Consider the following 27,588-nt stretch of genomic DNA (forward strand, 5'->3'; position numbering starts at 1 on the left):
TCGATGGTTTCTGTGTTTTGCCTCTCAAGTTTCTTGCATGTTTGTTCCACCTGTTCCAATGTTGCTTGTGTTTCTTCAAGCTTTTCTTTGAGGTCTTTGGATGTTGCCTCCTGTGTCAGCTTTGCCTTCTGCAGGTCTGCATTTCTCACTTGATCTTCTTTGTGCAGGCCTTCTAGCTGCTCATTTCTTTTCTGGATGTCGCGGAGCGTACACTGCAGGTCTTCATGCGTTTTGTCTTGTTTTTGCTTTTGGGCCTGCATTTCTGTGTTTTCCCGCTTCAAGTTGTTGAATTCCAACAATATCCCCTTAATGAGCTCTGAGTTGTTTTTCGCCATGTGATCAATCTTTTTCTGCATGTGTGAGCATCGTTTTTCTAGTGTTTCCTTTTCTCCCTCCAGCTCACTTGTTTTGACCTTCAGTTCATTACAGACTTCTTGCATTTTTTGATTTTTACTCTCAAAGTCCTTGATAATGCACTTTTCTTCTGTCAGTCTTTCTTGCTTTTGCTCTTTCTCTTGAAGGAGGTCTTTATTTTGGACCAGTGTTTGATCCAACTTTGCCTCCAACATTCTGTACTTTTCCTGCATGCCTTGGAGTTCGCACTGCAGGTCTTTTTGCTTTGTGTCCTGTTCTTCCTTCTGTTGGAGGACTTCTTTATTTTTTTCTTCAGCTTCATCAAGCTTTCTTTGGAGCAGGTGATTCATTTGGTCCATGTATTGCAGGTCCCACTCTATTTTATCAATCGTCGCTTTCCTGCCTTGAAGCTGCTCGGACATTTCTTTAACTTCAGCGCTCTTTTTCTTGTTTTCTTTGATGAGGAATACAATCTGCTCTCTGGCTTGAGCAAACTTGATCCCCCAGCCCTCATTAATAATGTTGATGTCGGGCTGGCGCTGTAGTGTTTCTTCCAGGTGTTTGTTTTGTGCTTCCATTTGTAAGCACTTCTTCTCCAGGTGAAGTTTTTCTTCTTCAATTTGTCGAATTTTGTTCTGGAGATGGTTGTTTTCATTCCTACTCTCCTGTAATGCCCTTTGGATGGATAAGAGGCCATTTGGAGAAATTGGCCGGCCACGGCAGGAAGGAGAGGCGGCGAAATCTATTTGTCTCGGTTGCCGTAATCTTGGATACATGTTGGCGTTTGTATCCAATGACTCTGAGAGGTTTCCAAATTTTTCTGTAGTGAACGTTTGAAGGCTGCAAACACAAAGGCTGCGAAGAAACGAACTGAAAATTGCTGTTTCTCACCCCTATTTATAGAAAAACTTCAAAGGACACATTTGACATCATGTGACATCACAAGCCAATCAGATTGTCACATGACATTTTGGAATGTGGAATGGGGATATGTTTTTTTTTAAACAGTTTTCAAATTTAACTTAATATTTAAGTGTTTCTTACTTGACCCGCTTAGTCGATTAAAAAGTTAATTGCCACGAACACCCCTAATGTTATATAACAGACCACAGAAAAAAGACAGTTTTTTTCTACGTGACAGAGCTATAATAAATGTTTTGTTTTTTTTAATTATCCTACTTTTTCTAAAAGGGAACATTATTTAAAGAATATGTATTTAATTAAAAACTCTGTATTCATCTAAAGGGTATAACAAGAAGGGTGAGCTTCCTGCTCGAAAAGGAAATGACCAAAATAAATGTATTTCTCTGCAATTACAAACTCTGTGTAAACAGTCTTGGTGTCAAAATAAAGCTAACACTGGTGAGCAATGTTCCCTCTAAGCTGCGCGCGTGCGCAATTGCGCACTGCTGGCACGATCTCTGCGCACAAAAAAAATCTGTGTTGCGCACAAAAAAAAATCTAACCTGAATTGAAATTAAAGTAAATACATTAACAATTCTGTTTTGCAGTGTTAGTCAGTAAGTGACTGGCTGCTCCTGTATGGGATCAGAACGATGTCACCTTATCCCATAGTCCAGCCAAGAATGCGATTCACATTCGTATATACGCAGCTAATCAACGTTGCTGACAGGCTATGACAGCGTCCTTAACAGCTTTGTCGTGAATTTGCTGTCGTGGCCTTTGGTCTCGTGGCGTGGTCTGACTGACAGGAAGCAGTAAAGACGGAAGTGCATAAAGACGCTTTTGACTTGCCTTCTACAGTGTATCCTGTATGACAGGATTCCTGAGAGCTGCAGTCACGAGTTTTTCCTGACATTCAGCCACGTCCTCCGGAGCAGCGTGTTTCTGCTGCCTAATCGGAGGAGAAAGTTGGACATGTATTGATCTAAAATTGCTTCGGACTCAAACGCAAAATGCCTTGTTTTGAGCAAATAAAGCAGGGTTTGGAGAGCGCAGGGCAGGCGCACGTCCTGCAGTTTTGGCCGGAGCTGTGTGAGGAGGAGCGGGATGTTTTCCTCGAGGAGCTGGCTCAGCTGCACCTGAAAGGGCTGAAGGATCACTGTGAAGGGGCCGCGAAGGCTGCAGCCTCCCCGCCTGACAGTTTGGATCAGCACATAGAGCCGATCCCCCCTGAGTTCATCGGCAGCGTGAAGAAAAGTGGGAGAGACTCTCTAGAAGAGTGGGAAAGACGAGGTAAAATACACATTTGGTGCACGAGTAACGCGTTAAGACACGGAGGGGGGGGGGGCAAACGTGCAGACAGTCGTTACACAAGTACAGATACTGAGTGGTAAATGTAATGTTCTTATTCCTCTATGAATAAAACATCAAGAATTGCTCCTGCTGCTAGCTTCAGCTAGCTGTTTATTATTCTTTCTACCACGATCACTTTCTTCTTCTATTCTGTATATCTCATTGATTACAGAGCGCCCCCTGTGGGTAGCTTCAACAATAGCAACTATCATTACATCCCCTTTCCAAACAGGTTGGTGTTATACTAACCACAATTCCAAAGAGAACTGTTACTCTGTAACATCTGAACATTCTTGTCTAACATTCAACATGTTATAAATTGTGCAACAAGCTACATTCAGTAGTATTCTTTTTTTTTTTTTTATAACCAAAAATTGTAGCACAAGTCAAACAAAATAAATCCAAATGTATACCTTACATCTTCCAGAATGAACCAAATGAATCCCATACAGCCCTCAAGCACATTAGAACTCTTCACCTTTGACAGCTTGAACAGTCAATAACACATAACTCAGCAGGTATCAATTAAGTGTGAACAATTACTATTCTAAATGAATTATTATCCGTTGTTTACTTGTGATTTATTATTATTATTTTTTAACAATTCTTTACCACAACAGTTCACACTTGTTCTATGAGCCTCTCTGTAGGTTTCTTAGGTCTGGTAGACCTTCTCAGTATCTCAGACATTGGGGAAGGTGAAGGAGGCTCACTGTGGTGCTCAACAGGGTTAGCACCTCATTGTTCAGTTCCAGTCTCTGTGTCCTGATGTTTAACATCCTGTGTCTTTAACAGACTTCTCCGGTTTCTTCTTAACACTTGTCCATTCTCTGTCTGAACAGCAAACGATCTGGGCCCTACTTCGCTGAGAACTGTTGCTTTTTTGTCCCAGAAATCTGGACCTGCAATCCTCACAACATCTCTTTCCTGAAGCGGTTCCAGACGCCTTGCAGTTTTGTCATAGTTCCCTTTCTGTCTGTGCTTGAGTTTCATTCTTTTGTCGGTCAGCTTGTTGTCATGTGCATTGTCATTTTCCTTGGAAATGTGTGGAAGTGTGGTGCGGAGCTTGCGATGCATGAGTAGCTCAGCAGGTGATGCCCCACACTCCAGTGATGAAGCTCTGTAGCTTAGCAGAGCCAGGTAAGGGTCGGTCTTACTGTCTCTTGCTTTTTTGAACAATCTCTTTACTATTTGGACTCCTTTTTCTGCCTGTCCATTCGCTTGGGGATACAAGGGACTAGAGGTGATATGTTGAAATCCATATTGTTTTGCAAAGTCACTAAATTCTCTACAGTCATATTGTGGACCATTGTCACTGATGACACACTGTGGAATTCCATGTCTGGCAAAAAAGCCCTTCATGTGTGTGATGACTGACTGTGCTGATGTACTGGAAAGCTGTGCCACTTCTGGATAATTAGAATAGTAGTCAATCACCAAAACATAGTCCTTGCCATCCAGATGAAATAAATCCGTGCCTACCTTTTGCCATGGTGCAGTGGGTAGATCTGCTGCCAGCATTGGCTCTTTTGTTTGTTTGTAGTGATGTTTGAGACATGTTTCACATTTCTGTATCATCTCCTCAATATCCCTGTTGATGCCTGGCCAGTAAACTGCTTCTCTCGCTCTCCTTTTACATTTCTCCACTCCAAGATGTCCTTCATGGATACGCTGAAGCATGTCCTTCCGCATGGATTGAGGAATGACAATCTGGTTTTGTTTCAGCACCAGCCCATTAGCCATGCATAAATCAGCTCGCACAGAGTAGAACCCTGGACAGACTCCTTTTGACCACCCATTCTGTATAAGGTGGGATACTTTCTGCAGCACTGGATCTTTTGTCGTCTCCTGTACAATTTGCTGCAACATGACATCTGATGCTGGGAGTGAGGCAGTTACCATGTTTACATGTGTTTCAGCCTCCTCGGCTGTAGTGCTGACTAACCTGTCACCACTTGGTGCTGGCGCTCGGGATAAAGCATCCGCGAGTACGATATATTTCCCAGGCGTGTAGATCAGCTCAAAATCATAGCGCTGCAACACCATCATCATGCGCTGAATTCTGGGTGACATGTCGTTGAGGTTCTTTTTTCTGATCGAGATGAGAGGTTTGTGATCAGTCTCTGCTGTAAAGGTTGGTAATCCATATACATAGCTGTGAAATTTTCCACACCCAAACACTAAGCCCAAAGTCTCTTTTTCAATTTGAGCATAGCGTTGTTCAGTTTCTGTCATTGATCTGGACGCATATGCTACAGGTTGCCACTTGTCTTTGTTCCTTTGGAGCAGAACTGCTCCCAAGCCATCTTTTGAGGCATCTGTTGAAATTTTTGTTGGCTTTGATGGATCAAAGAATGTCAAGACCGGCTCTGTAGTTACAGTTTCCTTCAATTTTTTCCACTCTTTCTCATGCCGGACCGTCCACTCGAACACTATGTTGTGCTGTAGCAGCTCCCTTAGGCATGCTGTCTTGGAGGTAAGATTAGGAATGAACTTACCCAGAAAGTTGATCATCCCCATTGCTCGCAAGACACCTTTTTTGTCAGTGGGTGCTGGCATATCCAATATGGCTTGTACCTTTGACTGATCAGGTTCCACCCCTTCACTTGTAACCTTCTCTCCCAGGAAGGTCATCTCTGAAACACCAAAGAGGCACTTGTCTCTATTCAGTTTAAGTCCATTCTTGTTAACTCTCCACAAAAGGTTCTCCAGCCTTTCATCATGTTGTTGCCTTGTATTTCCCCAGACTACGAGGTCATCTATGTAGACTCTGGTGCCTTCCAGCCCTTCGATCAGGGACTCCATTGCCCTGTGGAAGATCTCTGGTGCTGATTTAATTCCAAATGGGAGCCTCAAGAAACAGTAACGCCCAAATGGCGTGTTAAAGGTAGTGTACCTGCTGCTTTCTGGGTCTAGCCTCAGCTGCCAAAATCCATGTGATGCATCCAGTTTGCTAAAAAACTTAGCTCCTGCCATTTCACTCATTATTTCCTCTCTCTTAGGGATCTGATAATGCTCTCTTTTAATATTTTCATTTAGATCTTTGGGATCAAGGCAGACTCTTAAGGCACCTGTATTCTTTTTCTTGACACAAGTGATAGAGTTCACCCAGTCTGTGGGCTCTTCCACTCGTTCAATGACACCCATTTGAGTCATTCTTTCAAGCTCTTTTTTCAAACTTGTCCGTAATGGAGCAGGCACTCTCCTTGGGGCATGCACCACAGGCATGGCATCATCCTTGAGCTGGATTTTGTAGGTGTAAGGCAATGTTCCATGTCCTTTGAAGACTGAAGGAAATTTACTGATAATGTCTGAACTTCCTTCATGCCCTTGGTGTTCCTGTCTTTTGCCTTGTTTGGCTTCTTTCATGGTGTCAGTATTAATCTGATAGATCCTCTTTACTAGTCCCAAATCCTCAGATGTTTTATCTCCTAAAAGTGACTCGTGTCCATCAGGTACGATGGTGAACAAAATGTTATGCTGTTTGCCTTTTGCTGTCACTTTAAGTCTGCATCCTCCTTTTGTTTGTATTGGCTGGTTATTGTAGGCCCTCAGCGGCGTGACTTTCTCTGTAAATCTTCTAGGCTTCTCAGTCAGTGCCTTGAAATCCTTCTCATTGATCAAGTTAGCTTTGGCCCCTGTGTCAATTTTAAATGTTACCAATGTCCCATTGACTAACAGTGGAGCAGTCCATTTATCATCTGTGACTGAACTAACACTTTGGCCAGTGTTATGTCTTGAAGACTGTGCATTGACATCTTCTTCATGTGACACCATCTTAATGAAAAATGTTTCACTTAGATCATCACTGTCATCTGTGTCTTCCTGCACAGTGTGTACTTTTTGTCCCTTGTTTTTGGAGAGACACATTTTTGCATAATGGTTTTGTCCTTTACATTTTGCACATTTTTTTCCATATGCGGGACATTGTTTTGGTCTGTGTTTCTCTCCGCATCTCTTGCAAGTGAACATTTCATTGTCACACGTTTTGTTTTTGTTGTCGTTGTTTTTGAATTTACTCCATGGCTTTCTTTTAATCGACACTGCGTTCACTGCCTCATTTTCCTGTTGCGCTGCTCCTTGAACAGGCTCTCTAAACGTCAGTACAGGTTGTCATGCTAGCTCACTGGCTTGACTTATCTTTATAGCACTTTCCAGCGTTAATTCTGTTTCTCTCAACAGTTTCTGTCGGAGCTTCTTCTCATTAGTTCCAAACACTATTTGATCTCGTATCATAGAGTCTCTGAGATCACCAAAATTGCAGGACTGAGCTTTGATCTTGAGGTCTGTGAGAAAAGTATCAAATGACTCACCCTGATGCTGTAAGCGTGAGCGAAAGACGTATCTCTCGTATGTTTCATTTTTCTTTGACAGACAGTGCTCGTCAAATTTCTTCATGACTTCATCAAAGTTATCTTTGTCCTCGGGCTGAGCAAACACAAAAGTGTTGAAGACCTCTATTGCTTCTGTGCCGGCGATGGTGAGCAGCATGGCTATTTTCCTTTCATCTGCCCGTCGATCCACTCCGACAGCTGCAATATACAGTTTGAACTGCTGTTTGAAAGTCCTCCAACTTGCATCCACGTTTCCAGTCAGTTTCAACGGACTTGGCGGTTTTATTGCATCCATCTTGTTGCGTTGCTTCTTATTCTTAACCCGTCTCCTGGTACCATGTAATGTTCTTATTCCTCTATGAATAAAACATCAAGAATTGCTCCTGCTGCTAGCTTCAGCTAGCTGTTTATTATTCTTTCTACCACGATCACTTTCTTCTTCTATTCTGTATATCTTATTGATTACAGAGCGCCCCCTGTGGGTAGCTTCAACAAGCAGAGAAGGGGGAGAGGGGGCATGGTAAAGTTATATCATTTTCTTATGATGGAAAGGTTAATGGATTATACTTTTTTTGCATTTTGTGATTGGACCACCAACTATAGATGGAAACCTGAGCATGCGCACAGAAGGCTTATCCGATTATCTGGACTAGATTAGGAGTTAAAATTGGATTTCACAAGGTGTGAGAATGCTAAAATCAGTTGTGGTTAAAAGAATAACAAGTTGTAACAATTTCTCTTGTGAGTTCCAGGAGATTTCCGAGTAGGCCTATCCGGTTGTTCAGTGATGACGCGACGAATCCTACTTCCGGGTCTAAAGTAGTCTGCGTTTAATATGGCTTTTGTGTTGTTAACATGTTTAATGTTATGTATTTTCTTCTATTTGATCTCAAAAAGCTCCTAAAACAGTCAGTGATCACTGTTGACCTCCCTCGGCTTTTATTACCACTAATCATTTATTTAAGCTCAGTCTTTAAAACCTTAGGATGTAACTACAGCCCAGCCCATGCAGCAGTATATGAATGACTAACCTCGTATTGTGGATGGATTATCTCAGTTGTTCTCCTGGCTGAAGTTTGGTCCTTTTACAGCATCCTGCCATGCGATTACATTTGTTCCTGACCACCGAGAACACTCATGGTAACTTTTATCGAGTGGAAAAAAAGTTAGCTTGTTTATATTATGCTAACATAGCTGTGTCGCTAGCGGTCACCTAGCACATCATTATATACCAGCTAGCCCAACTTCAGTAACCCTACAAACGTCACTGCTGTTTAGTTTTCTGTCTTCATTTATGCTGGAAGTGATAAGAAAGCTGTACGTTTTAATTTGTTTCCAAAACCCCGCAGTCAGGACATGCTATATTGTATTTAGATAGAAGCTAGCGAGCTAACTCCCTGCTAACTTCTAACTCCGTTAAATGTCATAAATTCCGTTTTCATGGATGCCTGGATGTTAAACTCAATTCTTACACCTGGTAGAGCAGAACGCTGATCATTTTATTAAAGATGAAAGACTTTAGACAGTTTTCAACTCTCAGTAATGCCATAGTTATCGTTTGATATATGGACCTGCAGCAGAGTTTAGACCCAGACACGGCTAGTGACGTCAGACTGAACAACCGGATAGGCAATGATCAGTTTAGACTTGCCGCTGCTGCTCTGAGGTTAACTGTCTTTCCACAACTCAGTTAATCCAAATATAAGCACATATTACATGAGAGGACATGGCGGATTTCCAACTCGTCTACATTATAATCCTGAAATTCAGTGACAATCGGAGAACAGAACAAATGTGATGTTTGCTTTGAGGGTGCTGATGGACAAGTACACAGAAGGTTGGAAGGAGCTTCGCTGTGTCTTTGTGGATCAAGAGAAAGCATAGGACAGGGTGCCAAGAGAGGAACTGTGATACTGCATGAGGAAGTCGAGAGTGGCAGACACGTGAGAGTGGTGCAGGGCATCCAATGAAGACAGTGAGACAGTGGTGAGCTGTGCATGAGCAGTGACAGATCAGTTAAAATGAAGCTACAGACTTTGGTTGCACAAGAGAGGTAAAGAAAAAAGTGCAGGCAGAGTGGAGACGAGTGTCAGGGGCGATTTGTGACAGAAAGAGAGCAGCAAGAGTGAAAGGGAGGTTTTACAGAATAGTGAGCTACTGTGTTGTTGTTTTTTTGTTTTTTTTTCAGGCTTAGATTTAAATCATTTTGTTGACTATATTTTGATGAGATGGTGAAATGGTAAGGGCTAACAATAGCAACCTTGGTTAGGAAGCACAAACTCCTTCAGTGGCGCTAACACATCACAGGACATATTATTTGTTAATTCCTTAATCTTCCAGTATTTGAGCACAAACACAGTTAAGTCCTTTTCACTGTGGCCAAGTAGATGGCAGTCTGCTACAGCTGCCTGTAGATGCAGACAGATGCACACATAACTTTAGGCCTTAAAAGAGAGGTTGCGTATTTAGAGAGATTTTTAAATCCTCTCTTAAATGGACTCTATAGAGAAATGTTTAATATACATATAATGTAAAAACATATAATTTACATATAAATTTATTCTGATTTTTACTTTAAAAAAAATAATCCAAATCAAGTCAGAGCCATTTACCCTGGCAGTACTTTAAAAGCTACGACATGAAATGATCTGACACTGGGCTGTCATTGCTTCACTGCTGTCCTCTGTGATTGTCATGAGTAAGCACTGCTGGGTTATGACAGCAAGTAAAACTGAGTAATTTCTAAGCTCCACAAAATTTATCTCTGAAGAACGCTTCTATAAAATTATGAATAGAGTAATAAGTTCGTTATAGTTATATAATTATAAATTAAAATACGTTTTTATAGAAAGTTTAAGTTATAGAAGTAAACAATTCCCTTGTGTGTGCTTCTGCTCATTTTAGCTTTTTCTTTTTCTTCCCAATAACAGGGCTGCTGGAAATCTCGGAGAACTGTGTTGGAGTCCTGCTCTTGGCTGGTGGTCAGGGGACCCGTCTTGGTGTTCAGTACCCTAAAGGAATGTACAATGTTGGGCTGCCGAGTGGCAAAACTTTGTATCAGATCCAGGCAGAACGCATTCGCAAAATCCAAGAGCTTGCAGACAGCAAACATGGCTCTAAATGCACTGTTCCATGGTAGGTTCCTCTTGCTCTGCTAATCTGATAAAGTGTAAGAGTATATACTCAAAGTCAAAGTAAAAATCCTGATGCATTTTCTCTTTCTATAAGTTTTTGTAATGTTAACTTTTTCAATAAAGTCAACATTAACCTCCTAGGACCTGGCATCCACATATGTGGACATCACATTTTGGGTTATTTAGACCAAAACACTAAATCTTGCTCTACAAGGGCCTGATATCCACTTACTGCTACTGTTCTATCGAAAGTTTAAACAAATATCCTCATATGTGGCTCAAATTTTCTTAGAAACAAAAATCAGGTTAAAAAAAAAAAAAATCGGGTAATTCTTTAAGTTAACATTGGTTTGAAAACGTGGCTGTGGTTCATGTGGTTGAGAATGTCATCTACTAATCAAAAGGTCTGCTTGCCAAAGTGTCCTTGGCCAAGACACTGATTCTCAGGTTGTCCCTGCATCTATCGGAGTGTGAGAATGTTTGTGAATGTTAGAAAGCATTTAGGCATTAATAAAAGCACCATATCAGAGTGTGCGTGATTGTAGTAGAAAGTATTTTCAGTGCTCAACTAAGTAGAATGGCTCTATACCACTCGGCATCACTTCCTTTTAGCTTTTACATGGATAATAGTTTTAATTTTTCAAAACATTTTTCTAAATAGATTTTGCTAATGCTGCATTCAGTTTAACCCCCGAAACAGGAGTTCCACAATAGTCCTCCACTGCTGCAGACTGTGTGTAACGGTGTATAATCTCTACCCTCTGTGCTCTTCAGGTACATAATGACCAGTGAATTCACTCTGGCTCCAACTGAGACTTTTTTTAAGGAGAACAACTATTTTGGACTGGAACCAACAAACATCGTTATGTTTGAGCAAAGAATGATTCCAGCTGTGACATTTGATGGAAAAGTCATCTTGAAGGATAAAGGGAAGATAGCCATGGCACCAGGTGGGTGCATATGAAGTTACACAGAAGAGTCAGAAACAAATATGAGTGGAGTTATCTAAACTTTGGTTTCAGATGGTAATGGAGGTCTGTACCAGGCACTGGTGGACAATAAGGTGCTGGAGGACATGAAGAAAAGGGGAGTAAAGTACCTGCATGTGTACTGCGTGGACAACATTCTGGTCAAGATGGCCGATCCTGTGTTTATTGGCTTCTGTGTGAGCAAGGGCGCTGACTGTGGGGCCAAGGTGGAGTAATACAGCATCACACAGTATACATGAAAGAATACATTAAGATGTCTTTTACATTGTAATTGAATATAATTGTTATGTTCCCCCTGGGGGGGGGGGGGTCTAGGCGGGGAGGGGGAAGTAACAAAAGTGACCGGGTCAGAAAAAGGAGTCAAGGAGGCGAAACAGTTAATTAAAACAGTTTTATTGAAGTAATTCAACTAAAAGAGACGGACAAGCCGCTATCACCATAAAAGTAACACAAACAAAACTCAGGCGTTGGTCAGTAATGCAAAATGTCAAAAGGAAAATGCAGCTCACTAGCTGAAAACCACAAAACACAGCTCACCAGCTGGAAACACCGCAAAAACACTCAGCTCACTAGCTGTACCCACACAAATGGCACTCTGGCCCAGAGCTCACCCTGCTCTGGGCTTAAATACCTTTAATTGCTGATGGGAGTCAGCTGTACAGGAGGGAAAGGTGGCACCTCGGGCAGGAGGTAGTGGGACACTCCCACACAGGCATCCTCAGGAGAGAGAGAGGCCCTGCTAGGGCCGTAACAATAATCAATAGAAGGATTATATTTTGTGGAAAGTGAATTTCGTTTTTGTTTCTTATGAATATTTTCTTTGGACTCTCACGTTAAACAAAGTTACTTCAGCTACAATAAATCGTACAGAACTGTGTCCAGTACGAGTATCTGTGTAGTCATTAGAGCAGACTGCATATAGCCAAGTGATTGGCTGTACACGAGTATGCTAATGGTTTCTCCTAATTCTTCCTTGTTCGTCCACCTCTGTCTTGCTGTAGGTGGTGGAGAAGGCGTACCCTACAGAGCCGCTCGGCGTGGTTTGCAGAGTACGAGGGGTATCCCAGGTTGTCAGAGATATACAGTTAACAAACAGTCAGGTGAATAAAAAACACTGAGACACTTGGAGACTGTTAACGTGCTGCACGGGTGAGGGCTCAGAGAGCAATCACATCGAGCTGCAGTAGTCGTTTATTTTTATATCAAGCAGTTTCCTCTAATTTTGCGTGTGTGTGTGTGTGTGTGTCTAAGTTCGTATAAATGTCACTGGGTGCACTTCCTGTTTCTAGAGACAGAGTGAGTAGTACATTTTGTTCTTGTCTTATTAAGAGTAAAATATGAACATATACTTTAATGCAACATAAAACTCATAAAAGCGTTTCTTCTTTAACACAGGTGGTCGAGTACAGTGAGGTCCAGCCACAGACGGCTGAACTGCGAGGACCTGGAGGAGAGTTGGTTTACAGTGCTGGAAACATCTGCAATCACTTCTTTACCAGGAGCTTCCTGCAGGATGTGGCAGAGTAAGGGGCAGCACAACGTTATAAACAATTGAATGGCAGCTTTTAGTAGTACACAAATGACCAAAAAAAATTAAGAAAGAACAAATTTGAGCTCTTTTTATTCTGCAAGTTACACTTACAGTAAAGATCTGGCTGTTTCAGTGTATGCTCTTTGTTAAAGAGTCCACAAATAGACCAAAACAATATATTAGTGCATAAATGTGTACTGTCCCAGCCTGTTGGGGTATCTTAGCTTCAATTAGTTTTTAGTGAGCACGTAAACCTCTAGAAGGTATTAGTTGCTATAGTTCAGTGATTCTCACTTCATAATCATTGTTGGGGAGTTCTTTCTTTCTAGGGATCTGCAGCAACGCTGAGGTGTGTGGTGCAGTTCTATGCAAAAGTCTTAAAACACTACTTGAGTTTCTTTATATTTTGCTTCAAAGGAGCTCGCCTTTGTTGTAATATTTTAAATTGGTCATGAGCAGTAGTTCTCCACGCTTTCTAAGTTTTTCAGTGGACGTTGGCTGCTTTGTCACTCACTTTCAGTCCAGTCCTTGAACCTGATCTCTCTCTTTTTTTTTTCTTTTCTTTGTTTGTTAAGACCGGCGTTAGCACTGGTCAATGATTCATTCGAGCATAAAAGGCTATTTAACTGAAGGGATGAGTCAGTGCTTTGTTTACTGATAACTGACAACTTGGCACAGAAGAAGTCTTAACATGTTTTTCACTGCCAAATTAACCAGATTTTAATTATACAGCTATTGAACTTCATTGCTCCTTGAGTATAAAACCTTCCATTTTTATGGTATTCCATTTTGTTTGGTGCTGCTAACATATTTCATCTTTTAGGAAATATAAAGACCAGCTGAAGCAACATGTTGCCTTAAAGAAAGTGCCCTTTGTTGACGCACACGGCGTTCAAGTCAAACCATCCAAATCCAATGGCATAAAGATGGAGAAGTTTGTTTTTGACGTCTTCAAATTCTCAAGGTATTAATTGCTCTACATTATCTTTCAGTTTGTATGTGTTTACACATGTTGTTTTTACTGTATAGGTGATTTGCAATTAATTAGAAATTTACTCCCTTGTATTTGGAAGGAACTTTGTTGCGTTTGAGGTTGTCAGGGAGGATGAGTTTTCCCCCCTGAAAAATGCAGATGGCTCAGCCACAGACAACCCGACCACAGCCAGGAACTCTCTGCTGGCTCAACACTGCCGTTGGGTCACATCTGCTGGAGCCACACTGTTGGATAAATATGGGAATCCCCTTCCTCTTCCCAGGTCAGAGATGCTCCTATGTACTCCACACCCTGAGGAGCTGATTTGTTGTTACTACTATTGGAATTATAATATATACTTTGTGGCATGTAGCTCTTTTTAAAATGTATGTTAGTGTTGTTTTCAGGCTGATAGAAAAAAAAATTGAAACCTATTATTTAAATCTCAAGTTGTGCATTATTCATCCTGCAGCGTGTCAGCTGATGACAGTCCTCCGGCTCAATGTGAGATTTCACCGCTTGTCTCGTACTTTGGAGAGGTGAGAACAGTGTGTTAAATTGTGGAACCCTGCAGAGCACTTAGAGACAGCGATTCTTTCTTGTATTATAGATACACTGCGGACAAAAAGTACTCACTAAATAATTTTTTAGTTTTGCTCATGACTTAACTCCTGCCTCATCTCCTCTGTCAGGGTCTGGAGCAGCTGCTGAAAGGGAGGACAATTCATACTCCCTTTGTTCTGGATGAAAAGCAGGCCAAAAAGTTGCAAGCTCAATAGCTTTTTTTTTTGTCATTTAGAGTTTTTTGACATTCCAAAACAGTGGATTGCAGCTTAGAGGTGTGTGCCAGGACTGCGGCAAAGACTGCTCAGTATGTTTTTTATTTTTGTTTTGTTTTTTAATTTTGAATTGTATGTAATTATGATCATATCCAAATGTCACTTTGATAACCTACAATGTGATGTTGTTTCCTGGGGGGAGAATTTCTAAAAGAAAAAAGAAATTGATCCACAAAAAATAAAAGAATATCAAAAATAAACCACTTTCATCTATTTTGTCTTTTGATAATCCAGAAAACATGTGTGTGGATGATGGGGAGACGTGTGGATGAGTGAATGCCTGTTGGGTTACTTACTACCTTGGCTTAACCCCACCACCCCCACCCCCCCCATAGAGACCCATGAGGGAGGGTGTTTTACTGACTGATACAGTCACTTAGATAATAAAGTATTTTAACTTGAATGTCTAAGAAACACAACATATTAATGAAACAGTCTACTTACTGAGCACATCTGGCTGTTAGGTCACGAAATCACCCCTTCTTCTGCAAATGCTGAGAGAGAGGCAAAACCAGACTTTAATGAGTTCAGCTGTTAAATAAACTAGTTCATGACTGACTGTTTGTCTTTTGTTTGGAAACTTAAAACATAGACATCCTAAGCTCCTGTAAATATGAAACTGCAAAATGAATTTGTCACATCAAGCTCCAGCAGTGGAAGACGTCCGTGCATAATTGTTTGGCAATTTGTAATTGTGAAGACGAATGTTATTGTTGAACAAATACAAAAGTGTCAGTCAATCCACAAAGAAAACTGGCCTTTGTGTTTTCCATGAGGGACTTGATCAAAACATCAGGATGCAGTGCACCGTTTGATGTAATGAGTGTCCAAACATTGGGATGTAATTGGACAAGCATGTATTAGCACACATTTTGATCACTTATATTATAACTAGTACATAATATGTAACCGTCGTCCCCATTTCCATGTCCTTCACCAAATTTTCATCAAAGCCATGACTTCTGGGTTTTTAAGATAAATATGTGACTTTTCACTCCGACTCTGAGGTAGGGACCCAGGTTAACATATCCTCACTCGCTGTGTTTGACTCAAAGGAAGCTTAATGCCTAGTGACAGTAAGAGAAGACTTTCAAAATAAGAAGCACCTGCCGCAAAACAATTTCACTTTCACTCAGACATTAAAAAACTAATCTGAGGTGCTTTCAACTTGGGATTTCTGGTCTGGTGACTTAGATGAATTTATCCTCAGCAGCAGTGGTGACTCTTGGTCATGTGAGCCAGTTTCGTCATAGCACTTGATGGGTTTTTACCACTGCACTTGGGGACACATTCAAAGTGTTAGCAATTTTCCATCTCACTGACTTTCAGTTCTTAAAGTGATGATGGCCTTTGTTTCCCTTTACTTAGCTGATTGGTTCTTGCCATAATATAAATTTTAACAGTTGTCAAATAGGTCTGTCAGCTGTGTACCAACCTGATTTCTGCCCAGCACAACTGATGGTCCCAGCCCCACTAAGAAGACAAGAAATTCCACAAATTAAACCTGACAGGCACACCTGTGAAGTGAAAACCATTTCAGGTGACTCCATCATGAAGCTCAGTGAGAGAAGACCGAGGGTTTGCAGCGCTGGCAACAAAACAAAGGGCGGCTACTTTGAGGAATTTAAATATAAAACGTATTTATTTATCAGTTGTTTCTTTTATGCATAATTCCATATATCTTGCTTCATATGTTTGACTTTGTATCTACAATGTAGAAAGTAGTAAAAACAAATAAAGTAAGAAAAACCGTTAAATGAGAAAGTGTGTCCAAACCTTTGGATGTTATATTTAACTATCTATGAACTGAACCAAATTAGTTCCTCCCTTTACCGTAATGCCCAGTTACACTACAAAACAACTTTAGTCTGATCGGGTTTTTCTGTTGTTTTTTTTAGTGGTCACTTGCCATGTTGAACCTGGAACAACATTAATTATGATGATGTGGGAACAATGCTGACACGAGGAAATCAGATCGTCCTTTAACCACAGTGTGCAGTCAGGTGATCAGACGCTGACTTAACAGCTTTGTCGTAAATTTGCTGTCGTGGCCTTTGGTCTCGTGGCGTGGTCTGACTGACAGGAAGCAGTAAACACGTTTTGACTTCTGTAAACATGGAAGTGCATAAAGACGCTTTTGACTTGCCTTCTACAGTGTATCCTGTATGACAGGATTCCTGAGAGCTGCAGTCACGAGTTTTTCCTGACATTCAGCCACGTCCTCCGGAGCAGCGTGTTTCTGCTGCCTGATCGGAGGAGAAAGTTGGACATGTATTGATCTAAAATTGCTTCGGACTAAAACGCAAAATGCCTTGTTTTGAGCAAGTAAAGCAGGGTTTGGAGAGCGCAGGGCAGGCGCACGTCCTGCAGTTTTGGCCGGAGCTGTGTGAGGAGGAGCGGGATGTTTTCCTCGAGGAGCTGGCTCAGCTGGACCTGAAAGGGCTGAAGGATCACTGTGAAGGGGCCGCGAAGGCTGCAGCCTCCCCGCCTGACAGTTTGGATCAGCACATAGAGCCGATCCCCCCTGAGTTCATCGGTAGCGTGAAGAAAAGTGGGAGAGACTCTCTAGAAGAGTGGGAAAGACGAGGTAAAATACACATTTGGTGCACGAGTAACGCGTTCAGACACGGAGGGGGGCAAACGTGCAGATAGTCGTTACATAAGTACAGATACTGAGTGGTAAATACTCTAGTAATCATCATCATATATGAACGTGTGCAAATATGTACACAGAACAGTTCAAAATGGCGAACACTTTAAAGTTAATTGTAGTGTTTTCATATTAAATTGGTTGAAAAATAATTGTTTTAAATTACTTTGGAAACACTTTAGCCACCAGCTACCTGGCGTTAGGAGTGATAACCAGCCTTAGCAGAGGAGAGGGGGCATGGTAAAGTTATATCATTTTCTTATGATGGAAAGGTTAATGGATTATACTTTTTTTGCATTTTGTGATTGGACCACCAACTATAGATGGAAACCTGAGCATGCGCACAGAAGGCTTATCCGATTATCTGGACTAGATTAGGAGTTAAAATTGGATTTCACAAGGTGTGAGAATGCTAAAATCAGCTGTGGTGAAAAGAATGACAAGTTGTAACAATTTCTCTTGTGAGTTCCAGGAGATTTTCCGAGTAGGCCTATAGGCAATGATCAGTTTAGACTTGCTGCTGCTGCTCCGAGGTTAACTGTCTTTCCACAACTCAGTTAATCCAAATATAAGCACATATTACATGAGAGGACATGGCGGATTTCCAACTCGTCTACATTATAATCCTGAAATTCAGTGACAATCGGAGAACAGAACAAATGTGATGTTTGCTTTGAGGGTGCTGATGGACAAGTACACAGAAGGTTGGAAGGAGCTTCGCTGTGTCTTTGTGGATCAAGAGAAAGCATAGGACAGGGTGCCAAGAGAGGAACTGTGATACTGCATGAGGAAGTCGAGAGTGGCAGACACGTGAGAGTGGTGCAGGGCATCCAATGAAGACAGTGAGACAGTGGTGAGCTGTGCATGAGCAGTGACAGATCAGTTAAAATGAAGCTACAGACTTTGGTTGCACAAGAGAGGTAAAGAAAAAAGTGCAGGCAGAGTGGAGACGAGTGTCAGGGGCGATTTGTGACAGAAAGAGAGCAGCAAGAGTGAAAGGGAGGTTTTACAGAATAGTGAGCTACTGTGTTGTTGTTTTTTTGTTTTTTTTTCAGGCTTAGATTTAAATCATTTTGTTGACTATATTTTGATGAGATGGTGAAATGGTAAGGGCTAACAATAGCAACCTTGGTTAGGAAGCACAAACTCCTTCAGTGGCGCTAACACATCACAGGACATATTATTTGTTAATTCCTTAATCTTCCAGTATTTGAGCACAAACACAGTTAAGTCCTTTTCACTGTGGCCAAGTAGATGGCAGTCTGCTACAGCTGCCTGTAGATGCAGACAGATGCACACATAACTTTAGGCCTTAAAAGAGAGGTTGCGTATTTAGAGAGATTTTTAAATCCTCTCTTAAATGGACTCTATAGAGAAATGTTTAATATACATATAATGTAAAAACATATAATTTACATATAAATTTATTCTGATTTTTACTTTAAAAAAAATAATCCAAATCAAGTCAGAGCCATTTGCCCTGGCAGTACTTTAAAAGCTACGACATGAAATGATCTGACACTGGGCTGTCATTGCTTCACTGCTGTCCTCTGTGATTGTCATGAGTAAGCACTGCTGGGTTATGACAGCAAATAAAACTGAGTAATTTCTAAGCTCCACAAAATTTATCTCTGAAGAACGCTTCTATAAAATTATGAATAGAGTAATAAGTTCGTTATAGTTATATAATTATAAATTAAAATACGTTTTTATAGAAAGTTTAAGTTATAGAAGTAAACAATTCCCTTGTGTGTGCTTCTGCTCATTTTAGCTTTTTCTTTTTCTTCCCAATAACAGGGCTGCTGGAAATCTCGGAGAACTGTGTTGGAGTCCTGCTCTTGGCTGGTGGTCAGGGGACCCGTCTTGGTGTTCAGTACCCTAAAGGAATGTACAATGTTGGGCTGCCGAGTGGCAAAACTTTGTATCAGATCCAGGCAGAACGCATTCGCAAAATCCAAGAGCTTGCAGACAGCAAACATGGCTCTAAATGCACTGTTCCATGGTAGGTTCCTCTTGCTCTGCTAATCTGATAAAGTGTAAGAGTATATACTCAAAGTCAAAGTAAAAATCCTGATGCATTTTCTCTTTCTATAAGTTTTTGTAATGTTAACTTTTTCAATAAAGTCAACATTAACCTCCTAGGACCTGGCATCCACATATGTGGACATCACATTTTGGGTTATTTAGACCAAAACACTAAATCTTGCTCTACAAGGGCCTGATATCCACTTACTGCTACTGTTCTATCGAAAGTTTAAACAAATATCCTCATATGTGGCTCAAATTTTCTTAGAAACAAAAATCAGGTTAAAAAAAAAAAAAATCGGGTAATTCTTTAAGTTAACATTGGTTTGAAAACGTGGCTGTGGTTCATGTGGTTGAGAATGTCATCTACTAATCAAAAGGTCTGCTTGCCAAAGTGTCCTTGGCCAAGACACTGATTCTCAGGTTGTCCCTGCATCTATCGGAGTGTGAGAATGTTTGTGAATGTTAGAAAGCATTTAGGCATTAATAAAAGCACCATATCAGAGTGTGCGTGATTGTAGTAGAAAGTATTTTCAGTGCTCAACTAAGTAGAATGGCTCTATACCACTCGGCATCACTTCCTTTTAGCTTTTACATGGATAATAGTTTTAATTTTTCAAAACATTTTTCTAAATAGATTTTGCTAATGCTGCATTCAGTTTAACCCCCGAAACAGGAGTTCCACAATAGTCCTCCACTGCTGCAGACTGTGTGTAACGGTGTATAATCTCTACCCTCTGTGCTCTTCAGGTACATAATGACCAGTGAATTCACTCTGGCTCCAACTGAGACTTTTTTTAAGGAGAACAACTATTTTGGACTGGAACCAACAAACATCGTTATGTTTGAGCAAAGAATGATTCCAGCTGTGACATTTGATGGAAAAGTCATCTTGAAGGATAAAGGGAAGATAGCCATGGCACCAGGTGGGTGCATATGAAGTTACACAGAAGAGTCAGAAACAAATATGAGTGGAGTTATCTAAACTTTGGTTTCAGATGGTAATGGAGGTCTGTACCAGGCACTGGTGGACAATAAGGTGCTGGAGGACATGAAGAAAAGGGGAGTAAAGTACCTGCATGTGTACTGCGTGGACAACATTCTGGTCAAGATGGCCGATCCTGTGTTTATTGGCTTCTGTGTGAGCAAGGGCGCTGACTGTGGGGCCAAGGTGGAGTAATACAGCATCACACAGTATACATGAAAGAATACATTAAGATGTCTTTTACATTGTAATTGAATATAATTGTTATGTTCCCCCTGGGGGGGGGGGTCTAGGCGGGGAGGGGGAAGTAACAAAAGTGACCGGGTCAGAAAAAGGAGTCAAGGAGGCGAAACAGTTAATTAAAACAGTTTTATTGAAGTAATTCAACTAAAAGAGACGGACAAGCCGCTATCACCATAAAAGTAACACAAACAAAACTCAGGCGTTGGTCAGTAATGCAAAATGTCAAAAGGAAAATGCAGCTCACTAGCTGAAAACCACAAAACACAGCTCACCAGCTGGAAACACCGCAAAAACACTCAGCTCACTAGCTGTACCCACACAAATGGCACTCTGGCCCAGAGCTCACCCTGCTCTGGGCTTAAATACCTTTAATTGCTGATGGGAGTCAGCTGTACAGGAGGGAAAGGTGGCACCTCGGGCAGGAGGTAGTGGGACACTCCCACACAGGCATCCTCAGGAGAGAGAGAGGCCCTGCTAGGGCCGTAACAATAATCAATAGAAGGATTATATTTTGTGGAAAGTGAATTTCGTTTTTGTTTCTTATGAATATTTTCTTTGGACTCTCACGTTAAACAAAGTTACTTCAGCTACAATAAATCGTACAGAACTGTGTCCAGTACGAGTATCTGTGTAGTCATTAGAGCAGACTGCATATAGCCAAGTGATTGGCTGTACACGAGTATGCTAATGGTTTCTCCTAATTCTTCCTTGTTCGTCCACCTCTGTCTTGCTGTAGGTGGTGGAGAAGGCGTACCCTACAGAGCCGCTCGGCGTGGTTTGCAGAGTACGAGGGGTATCCCAGGTTGTCAGAGATATACAGTTAACAAACAGTCAGGTGAATAAAAAACACTGAGACACTTGGAGACTGTTAACGTGCTGCACGGGTGAGGGCTCAGAGAGCAATCACATCGAGCTGCAGTAGTCGTTTATTTTTATATCAAGCAGTTTCCTCTAATTTTGCGTGTGTGTGTGTGTGTGTGTCTAAGTTCGTATAAATGTCACTGGGTGCACTTCCTGTTTCTAGAGACAGAGTGAGTAGTACATTTTGTTCTTGTCTTATTAAGAGTAAAATATGAACATATACTTTAATGCAACATAAAACTCATAAAAGCGTTTCTTCTTTAACACAGGTGGTCGAGTACAGTGAGGTCCAGCCACAGACGGCTGAACTGCGAGGACCTGGAGGAGAGTTGGTTTACAGTGCTGGAAACATCTGCAATCACTTCTTTACCAGGAGCTTCCTGCAGGATGTGGCAGAGTAAGGGGCAGCACAACGTTATAAACAATTGAATGGCAGCTTTTAGTAGTACACAAATGACCAAAAAAAATTAAGAAAGAACAAATTTGAGCTCTTTTTATTCTGCAAGTTACACTTACAGTAAAGATCTGGCTGTTTCAGTGTATGCTCTTTGTTAAAGAGTCCACAAATAGACCAAAACAATATATTAGTGCATAAATGTGTACTGTCCCAGCCTGTTGGGGTATCTTAGCTTCAATTAGTTTTTAGTGAGCACGTAAACCTCTAGAAGGTATTAGTTGCTATAGTTCAGTGATTCTCACTTCATAATCATTGTTGGGGAGTTCTTTCTTTCTAGGGATCTGCAGCAACGCTGAGGTGTGTGGTGCAGTTCTATGCAAAAGTCTTAAAACACTACTTGAGTTTCTTTATATTTTGCTTCAAAGGAGCTCGCCTTTGTTGTAATATTTTAAATTGGTCATGAGCAGTAGTTCTCCACGCTTTCTAAGTTTTTCAGTGGACGTTGGCTGCTTTGTCACTCACTTTCAGTCCAGTCCTTGAACCTGATCTCTCTCTTTTTTTTTTCTTTTCTTTGTTTGTTAAGACCGGCGTTAGCACTGGTCAATGATTCATTCGAGCATAAAAGGCTATTTAACTGAAGGGATGAGTCAGTGCTTTGTTTACTGATAACTGACAACTTGGCACAGAAGAAGTCTTAACATGTTTTTCACTGCCAAATTAACCAGATTTTAATTATACAGCTATTGAACTTCATTGCTCCTTGAGTATAAAACCTTCCATTTTTATGGTATTCCATTTTGTTTGGTGCTGCTAACATATTTCATCTTTTAGGAAATATAAAGACCAGCTGAAGCAACATGTTGCCTTAAAGAAAGTGCCCTTTGTTGACGCACACGGCGTTCAAGTCAAACCATCCAAATCCAATGGCATAAAGATGGAGAAGTTTGTTTTTGACGTCTTCAAATTCTCAAGGTATTAATTGCTCTACATTATCTTTCAGTTTGTATGTGTTTACACATGTTGTTTTTACTGTATAGGTGATTTGCAATTAATTAGAAATTTACTCCCTTGTATTTGGAAGGAACTTTGTTGCGTTTGAGGTTGTCAGGGAGGATGAGTTTTCCCCCCTGAAAAATGCAGATGGCTCAGCCACAGACAACCCGACCACAGCCAGGAACTCTCTGCTGGCTCAACACTGCCGTTGGGTCACATCTGCTGGAGCCACACTGTTGGATAAATATGGGAATCCCCTTCCTCTTCCCAGGTCAGAGATGCTCCTATGTACTCCACACCCTGAGGAGCTGATTTGTTGTTACTACTATTGGAATTATAATATATACTTTGTGGCATGTAGCTCTTTTTAAAATGTATGTTAGTGTTGTTTTCAGGCTGATAGAAAAAAAAATTGAAACCTATTATTTAAATCTCAAGTTGTGCATTATTCATCCTGCAGCGTGTCAGCTGATGACAGTCCTCCGGCTCAATGTGAGATTTCACCGCTTGTCTCGTACTTTGGAGAGGTGAGAACAGTGTGTTAAATTGTGGAACCCTGCAGAGCACTTAGAGACAGCGATTCTTTCTTGTATTATAGATACACTGCGGACAAAAAGTACTCACTAAATAATTTTTTAGTTTTGCTCATGACTTAACTCCTGCCTCATCTCCTCTGTCAGGGTCTGGAGCAGCTGCTGAAAGGGAGGACAATTCATACTCCCTTTGTTCTGGATGAAAAGCAGGCCAAAAAGTTGCAAGCTCAATAGCTTTTTTTTTTGTCATTTAGAGTTTTTTGACATTCCAAAACAGTGGATTGCAGCTTAGAGGTGTGTGCCAGGACTGCGGCAAAGACTGCTCAGTATGTTTTTTATTTTTGTTTTGTTTTTTAATTTTGAATTGTATGTAATTATGATCATATCCAAATGTCACTTTGATAACCTACAATGTGATGTTGTTTCCTGGGGGGAGAATTTCTAAAAGAAAAAAGAAATTGATCCACAAAAAATAAAAGAATATCAAAAATAAACCACTTTCATCTATTTTGTCTTTTGATAATCCAGAAAACATGTGTGTGGATGATGGGGAGACGTGTGGATGAGTGAATGCCTGTTGGGTTACTTACTACCTTGGCTTAACCCCACCACCCCCACCCCCCCCATAGAGACCCATGAGGGAGGGTGTTTTACTGACTGATACAGTCACTTAGATAATAAAGTATTTTAACTTGAATGTCTAAGAAACACAACATATTAATGAAACAGTCTACTTACTGAGCACATCTGGCTGTTAGGTCACGAAATCACCCCTTCTTCTGCAAATGCTGAGAGAGAGGCAAAACCAGACTTTAATGAGTTCAGCTGTTAAATAAACTAGTTCATGACTGACTGTTTGTCTTTTGTTTGGAAACTTAAAACATAGACATCCTAAGCTCCTGTAAATATGAAACTGCAAAATGAATTTGTCACATCAAGCTCCAGCAGTGGAAGACGTCCGTGCATAATTGTTTGGCAATTTGTAATTGTGAAGACGAATGTTATTGTTGAACAAATACAAAAGTGTCAGTCAATCCACAAAGAAAACTGGCCTTTGTGTTTTCCATGAGGGACTTGATCAAAACATCAGGATGCAGTGCACCGTTTGATGTAATGAGTGTCCAAACATTGGGATGTAATTGGACAAGCATGTATTAGCACACATTTTGATCACTTATATTATAACACAGCAAATTCTGGTCTTTGGAATAAACTCTCAGGGAGTTCAGATTAACTACATTTGAGTGTACATGCGTGACCATCGAATGAACTCTAGTGCAGAGTTAGAGTAACTCTTTTCCGGGAGTTGATTTTTCAACTCTTTATAGGAGTTAAAACTAAACTCTCACGGAGTGAAATTTCTACTACCATATAGAGTAAAATTTAACTCATAACTAGAGTTAAGTTTGATATTAACTCTTTTGTAGTGTTACTCATCAATTGAAAAAAGTTTTAGGTTTTTGGTGCAAATTACTACAAAAACACAATAGTGATTATTATGAATGTATGGATTTTATTTATCAAAAATAACATATTCAAATATGAATGCTGCATGGATTAACATACATTCTGTGTAACAGTACTGTAATAGCATAATATCCACCATTATTGGCAGCTAAACAGTTGAGGTCAGAAAGGCCTAACATTGGGCGAAAAGAAAAAAAAAAACAGAATTAAAGGAAAAAAATGACTACAGAATAAGCACTTCTTGTAATGCAGTGTTAACGTGAGGAAGACTCTGTAAAGTCTCCATCAAGCCAACAAATTAAGTAATGCAACTCTCTCACAGAACATAAAATTGTGAATCACACCCATATGACATTTGGGCATCAAAACATTTGAAATGTCTTACTTTCTCCCTTTCTAGGACCAGTATCTTCTTAAAAATGGTTTCATTTACCTGAAAAGCAGGACACTGATCATGGAAACACGTTTCATGGTTAACATGCATAACAAAAACAGAGAGAGAGCGAGAGAGAGAGAGCAAGTCTTATTACACACTACAGTTGCAGAGCAAACTACATGAAATACTATATTAAAAATTTTTTTTCTCTAATCTGTTTTATCTTCGTGTTTAAGCTTTTTCAAGTAATGGCAACTAAAGAGTCAAGTATAAGTCAATTAAGTACTGTATCTACATTTCTTTCATGTATGCTGTCCAATAGAGGCTGAACCATTTGAAGTCCGGCATCACTTGTGTCACTGCTCTGACAGCTGGTGGTTGAGACAGACAATGTATCTGTTAGACTTGGAGAGGAGGGCTCTTCCACATGTTGCTTCAGGACAGTCAAATCTGAGGGTGACAAATAAAAATATTAGAATACAAGGTATATACAATCAAAAACACAACACAACAAAGATACCATTTATGCACACAGGGCCAGTAAATTGCACGGTTTGATTAAATTATACTTTCTCCCAGGAGAACAGATGGTTATTTTGTATTTTATTATGGTAATATACAATTTACATACCACAAGGTGTGAGTGTCACATAGTGTGTTAGGTCTGAGCAGTCACGCAGCTTCTTGGATGATTGTGTTTCCAGGATGTCTGAAATGCATGTGATAAATCCAACTTACTGTTGAGCCATGAAAACAGCATTTTGTGATTGTTACCACAGGATATTAGACAAATTAAAAATGTTTATTTAAGAGTAACTGTACAAATCAAATCCTTCAAAATCTATCAGAGCATATATTTACTTACCTTCAGCTGTATAGATGACAAAACACACCTCTTTGACTGCTGCAAGTTCAGGAAAGATATCCTCATCCACCTCTATACCCTGCTCATCCGTGACTTTCAGTGCTGCATTTTCTGGTATGAGAAACTTCTGCTGCACTGAAGTAAAATCATCACTTAGTTAATAACAACATTATCATTTCTTCTTTAATGACTTAGTACAAACCATAACTTACCTGCTCTCACAAAATCTGTGAAGCTGACTTCTTCCAATTTTGCATATTTCTTTGTCTCTCTGTGTTTTACTTTTATCAACATCTTGGCCACCTACGGAAAAAAATACCTTTACTACTATGAAACACAACACAAGAAGAAGAGGTTGTTTATGGTAACTCTATGTAAACTGTGTATAACTTAATCAACGAACACTGTCTTACATTGAGTTAGCCTGTCCACACTAAATATTGCTTAAAATCTATTTAGCTAGGCTGGTTTAGCAGACAATGTGACTGCATGTTTGCTGTGTCCTTGTCTTTACAGTTCTGGAGACAGGGTTGTGTGCATGTCTCAGTGTGCAGCAGGACTAACTAACTGATGTTAATGGTACCTCAACATCTCATCAGTGCAGGCTGCACCTCTCTTTGGTTAAATACGGCCATTACCATGAGTCTAAACAGAATATTACTGTAGTTAGCTAACGTTAAATTAAACGTTGGTGTTAAAATTAAGAAATAGAAATAAACGTTTTCATTGACAACGTGAAATGTGTATCTTAAAATACAGTAAGATAAGTAAGTTAGCTAACTTTTGACTAGCATTAGCCTAGCTGCTATCTCCAAATCAGCATAACATACAGAAAACACATGTAGTGCTAGTTAGTTAACTTTATATTTTACTTGTGCATCCATGTAACTGAATATATATATATAAATAACATCACTACACTCACAGAAAATTCCAAAGTAAATAAAGTATTTTTACCTCCTACATGTCGGAGTCCAAGAAAGAAACACAGATAGGCGCTGTAACGGTCGACAGACAAACAACACCAGCAATGTGTTGAATTAGACTCCTTAGCACCCAGTGAATGAACACCTAAATATTACACCGCTTTAGAGTACCCCCCAACACTGACTGTAGTATAAGGTGAAAAATAAACTCCCGGAATGTAACTCTTGCGCACTTTTATGCCTAACTCCAGAATATTTAACTCCAGTGATTTGCTGTGAACTAGTACATAATATGTAACCGTCGTCCCCATTTCCATGTCCTTCACCAAATTTTCATCAAAGCCATGACTTCTGGGTTTTTAAGATAAATATGTGACTTTTCACTCCGACTCTGAGGTAGGGACCCAGGTTAACATATCCTCACTCGCTGTGTTTGACTCAAAGGAAGCTTAATGCCTAGTGACAGTAAGAGAAGACTTTCAAAATAAGAAGCACCTGCCGCAAAACAATTTCACTTTCACTCAGACATTAAAAAACTAATCTGAGGTGCTTTCAACTTGGGATTTCTGGTCTGGTGACTTAGATGAATTTATCCTCAGCAGCAGTGGTGACTCTTGGTCATGTGAGCCAGTTTCGTCATAGCACTTGATGGGTTTTTACCACTGCACTTGGGGACACATTCAAAGTGTTAGCAATTTTCCATCTCACTGACTTTCAGTTCTTAAAGTGATGATGGCCTTTGTTTCCCTTTACTTAGCTGATTGGTTCTTGCCATAATATAAATTTTAACAGTTGTCAAATAGGTCTGTCAGCTGTGTACCAACCTGATTTCTGCCCAGCACAACTGATGGTCCCAG

General features: G+C 40.4%; 3 protein-coding genes and 1 long non-coding RNA gene across 8 annotated transcripts; 2 read left to right on the top strand and 2 right to left on the bottom strand.

Annotated features, from left to right (window-relative positions):
• The first annotated feature begins 2,059 nt into the window (after nucleotides 1-2,059).
• LOC309710283 (UDP-N-acetylhexosamine pyrophosphorylase-like protein 1) lies at nucleotides 2,060-14,610 on the top strand. Of its 3 annotated transcripts, none has more exons than XM_082539601.1 (10): nucleotides 2,060-2,550; nucleotides 9,875-10,079; nucleotides 10,853-11,028; nucleotides 11,101-11,273; nucleotides 12,069-12,167; nucleotides 12,463-12,590; nucleotides 13,422-13,562; nucleotides 13,672-13,854; nucleotides 14,044-14,110; nucleotides 14,264-14,610. In XM_082539601.1, exons 1-10 carry the CDS (start codon nucleotides 2,271-2,273, stop codon nucleotides 14,348-14,350), a joined length of 1,539 nt encoding a protein of 512 aa, XP_082395727.1. In that variant the 5' UTR covers nucleotides 2,060-2,270; the 3' UTR covers nucleotides 14,351-14,610. The 3 variants fall into 3 exon arrangements, with proteins under 3 accessions (XP_082395727.1, XP_082395728.1, XP_082395729.1); XM_082539602.1 differs by having other exon boundaries at nucleotides 12,069-12,134; XM_082539603.1 differs by lacking the exon at nucleotides 2,060-2,550 and adding an exon at nucleotides 7,753-8,084.
• Nucleotides 14,611-16,390: 1,780 nt separating this feature from the next.
• LOC309710757 (UDP-N-acetylhexosamine pyrophosphorylase-like protein 1) lies at nucleotides 16,391-23,591 on the top strand. Of its 2 annotated transcripts, none has more exons than XM_082540506.1 (10): nucleotides 16,391-16,997; nucleotides 18,858-19,062; nucleotides 19,836-20,011; nucleotides 20,084-20,256; nucleotides 21,050-21,148; nucleotides 21,444-21,571; nucleotides 22,403-22,543; nucleotides 22,653-22,835; nucleotides 23,025-23,091; nucleotides 23,245-23,591. In XM_082540506.1, exons 1-10 carry the CDS (start codon nucleotides 16,718-16,720, stop codon nucleotides 23,329-23,331), a joined length of 1,539 nt encoding a protein of 512 aa, XP_082396632.1. In that variant the 5' UTR covers nucleotides 16,391-16,717; the 3' UTR covers nucleotides 23,332-23,591. The 2 variants fall into 2 exon arrangements, with proteins under 2 accessions (XP_082396632.1, XP_082396633.1); XM_082540507.1 differs by having other exon boundaries at nucleotides 21,050-21,115.
• Nucleotides 23,592-24,590: 999 nt separating this feature from the next.
• Nucleotides 24,591-25,119, bottom strand: LOC309711731. The gene is made up of 2 exons (XR_014278083.1): nucleotides 24,950-25,119; nucleotides 24,591-24,736 (listed from the first exon to the last, which is right to left on the bottom strand). It is a non-coding gene; the product is annotated as an uncharacterized lncRNA (long non-coding RNA).
• Nucleotides 25,120-25,148: 29 nt separating this feature from the next.
• On the bottom strand, nucleotides 25,149-27,001 carry LOC309711732 (uncharacterized protein). Of its 2 annotated transcripts, XM_082542195.1 has the most exons (5): nucleotides 26,763-27,001; nucleotides 26,018-26,108; nucleotides 25,806-25,940; nucleotides 25,572-25,649; nucleotides 25,149-25,390 (listed from the first exon to the last, which is right to left on the bottom strand). In XM_082542195.1, the coding sequence occupies exons 2-5, from the start codon at nucleotides 26,097-26,099 to the stop codon at nucleotides 25,215-25,217; spliced, it is 471 nt and encodes a 156-aa protein (XP_082398321.1). In that variant the 5' UTR covers nucleotides 26,100-26,108; nucleotides 26,763-27,001; the 3' UTR covers nucleotides 25,149-25,214. The 2 variants fall into 2 exon arrangements, with proteins under 2 accessions (XP_082398321.1, XP_082398322.1); XM_082542196.1 differs by lacking the exon at nucleotides 26,763-27,001 and having other exon boundaries at nucleotides 26,018-26,752.
• Nucleotides 27,002-27,588: the final 587 nt, after the last annotated feature.

The sequence above is a fragment of the Aulonocara stuartgranti genome, assembly GCF_965226115.1.
Source record: "Aulonocara stuartgranti genome assembly, chromosome: 7".
NCBI lineage: Eukaryota > Metazoa > Chordata > Actinopteri > Cichliformes > Cichlidae > Aulonocara > Aulonocara stuartgranti.

Excerpts from the sequence above, each read along its gene's own strand:
- LOC309710283 (XM_082539601.1), top strand. The coding sequence starts at position 2,271 with ATGCCTTGTTTTGAGCAAATAAAGCAGGGTTTGGAGAGCGCAGGGCAG. Across the intron at positions 11,029-11,100 it reads GAAGATAGCCATGGCACCAG|ATGGTAATGGAGGTCTGTAC; the intron begins GTGGGTGCATAT and ends CTTTGGTTTCAG. Across the intron at positions 12,168-12,462 it reads TACAGTTAACAAACAGTCAG|GTGGTCGAGTACAGTGAGGT; the intron begins GTGAATAAAAAA and ends TCTTTAACACAG.
- LOC309710757 (XM_082540506.1), top strand. The coding sequence starts at position 16,718 with ATGCCTTGTTTTGAGCAAGTAAAGCAGGGTTTGGAGAGCGCAGGGCAG. Across the intron at positions 19,063-19,835 it reads TCTAAATGCACTGTTCCATG|GTACATAATGACCAGTGAAT; the intron begins GTAGGTTCCTCT and ends TGTGCTCTTCAG. Across the intron at positions 22,544-22,652 it reads GACGTCTTCAAATTCTCAAG|GAACTTTGTTGCGTTTGAGG; the intron begins GTATTAATTGCT and ends TGTATTTGGAAG.
- LOC309711732 (XM_082542195.1), bottom strand. The coding sequence starts at position 26,099 with ATGTTGATAAAAGTAAAACACAGAGAGACAAAGAAATATGCAAAATTG. Across the intron at positions 25,650-25,805 it reads TGTCATCTATACAGCTGAAG|ACATCCTGGAAACACAATCA; the intron begins GTAAGTAAATAT and ends CATGCATTTCAG. Across the intron at positions 25,391-25,571 it reads TGTGACACTCACACCTTGTG|ATTTGACTGTCCTGAAGCAA; the intron begins GTATGTAAATTG and ends TGTCACCCTCAG.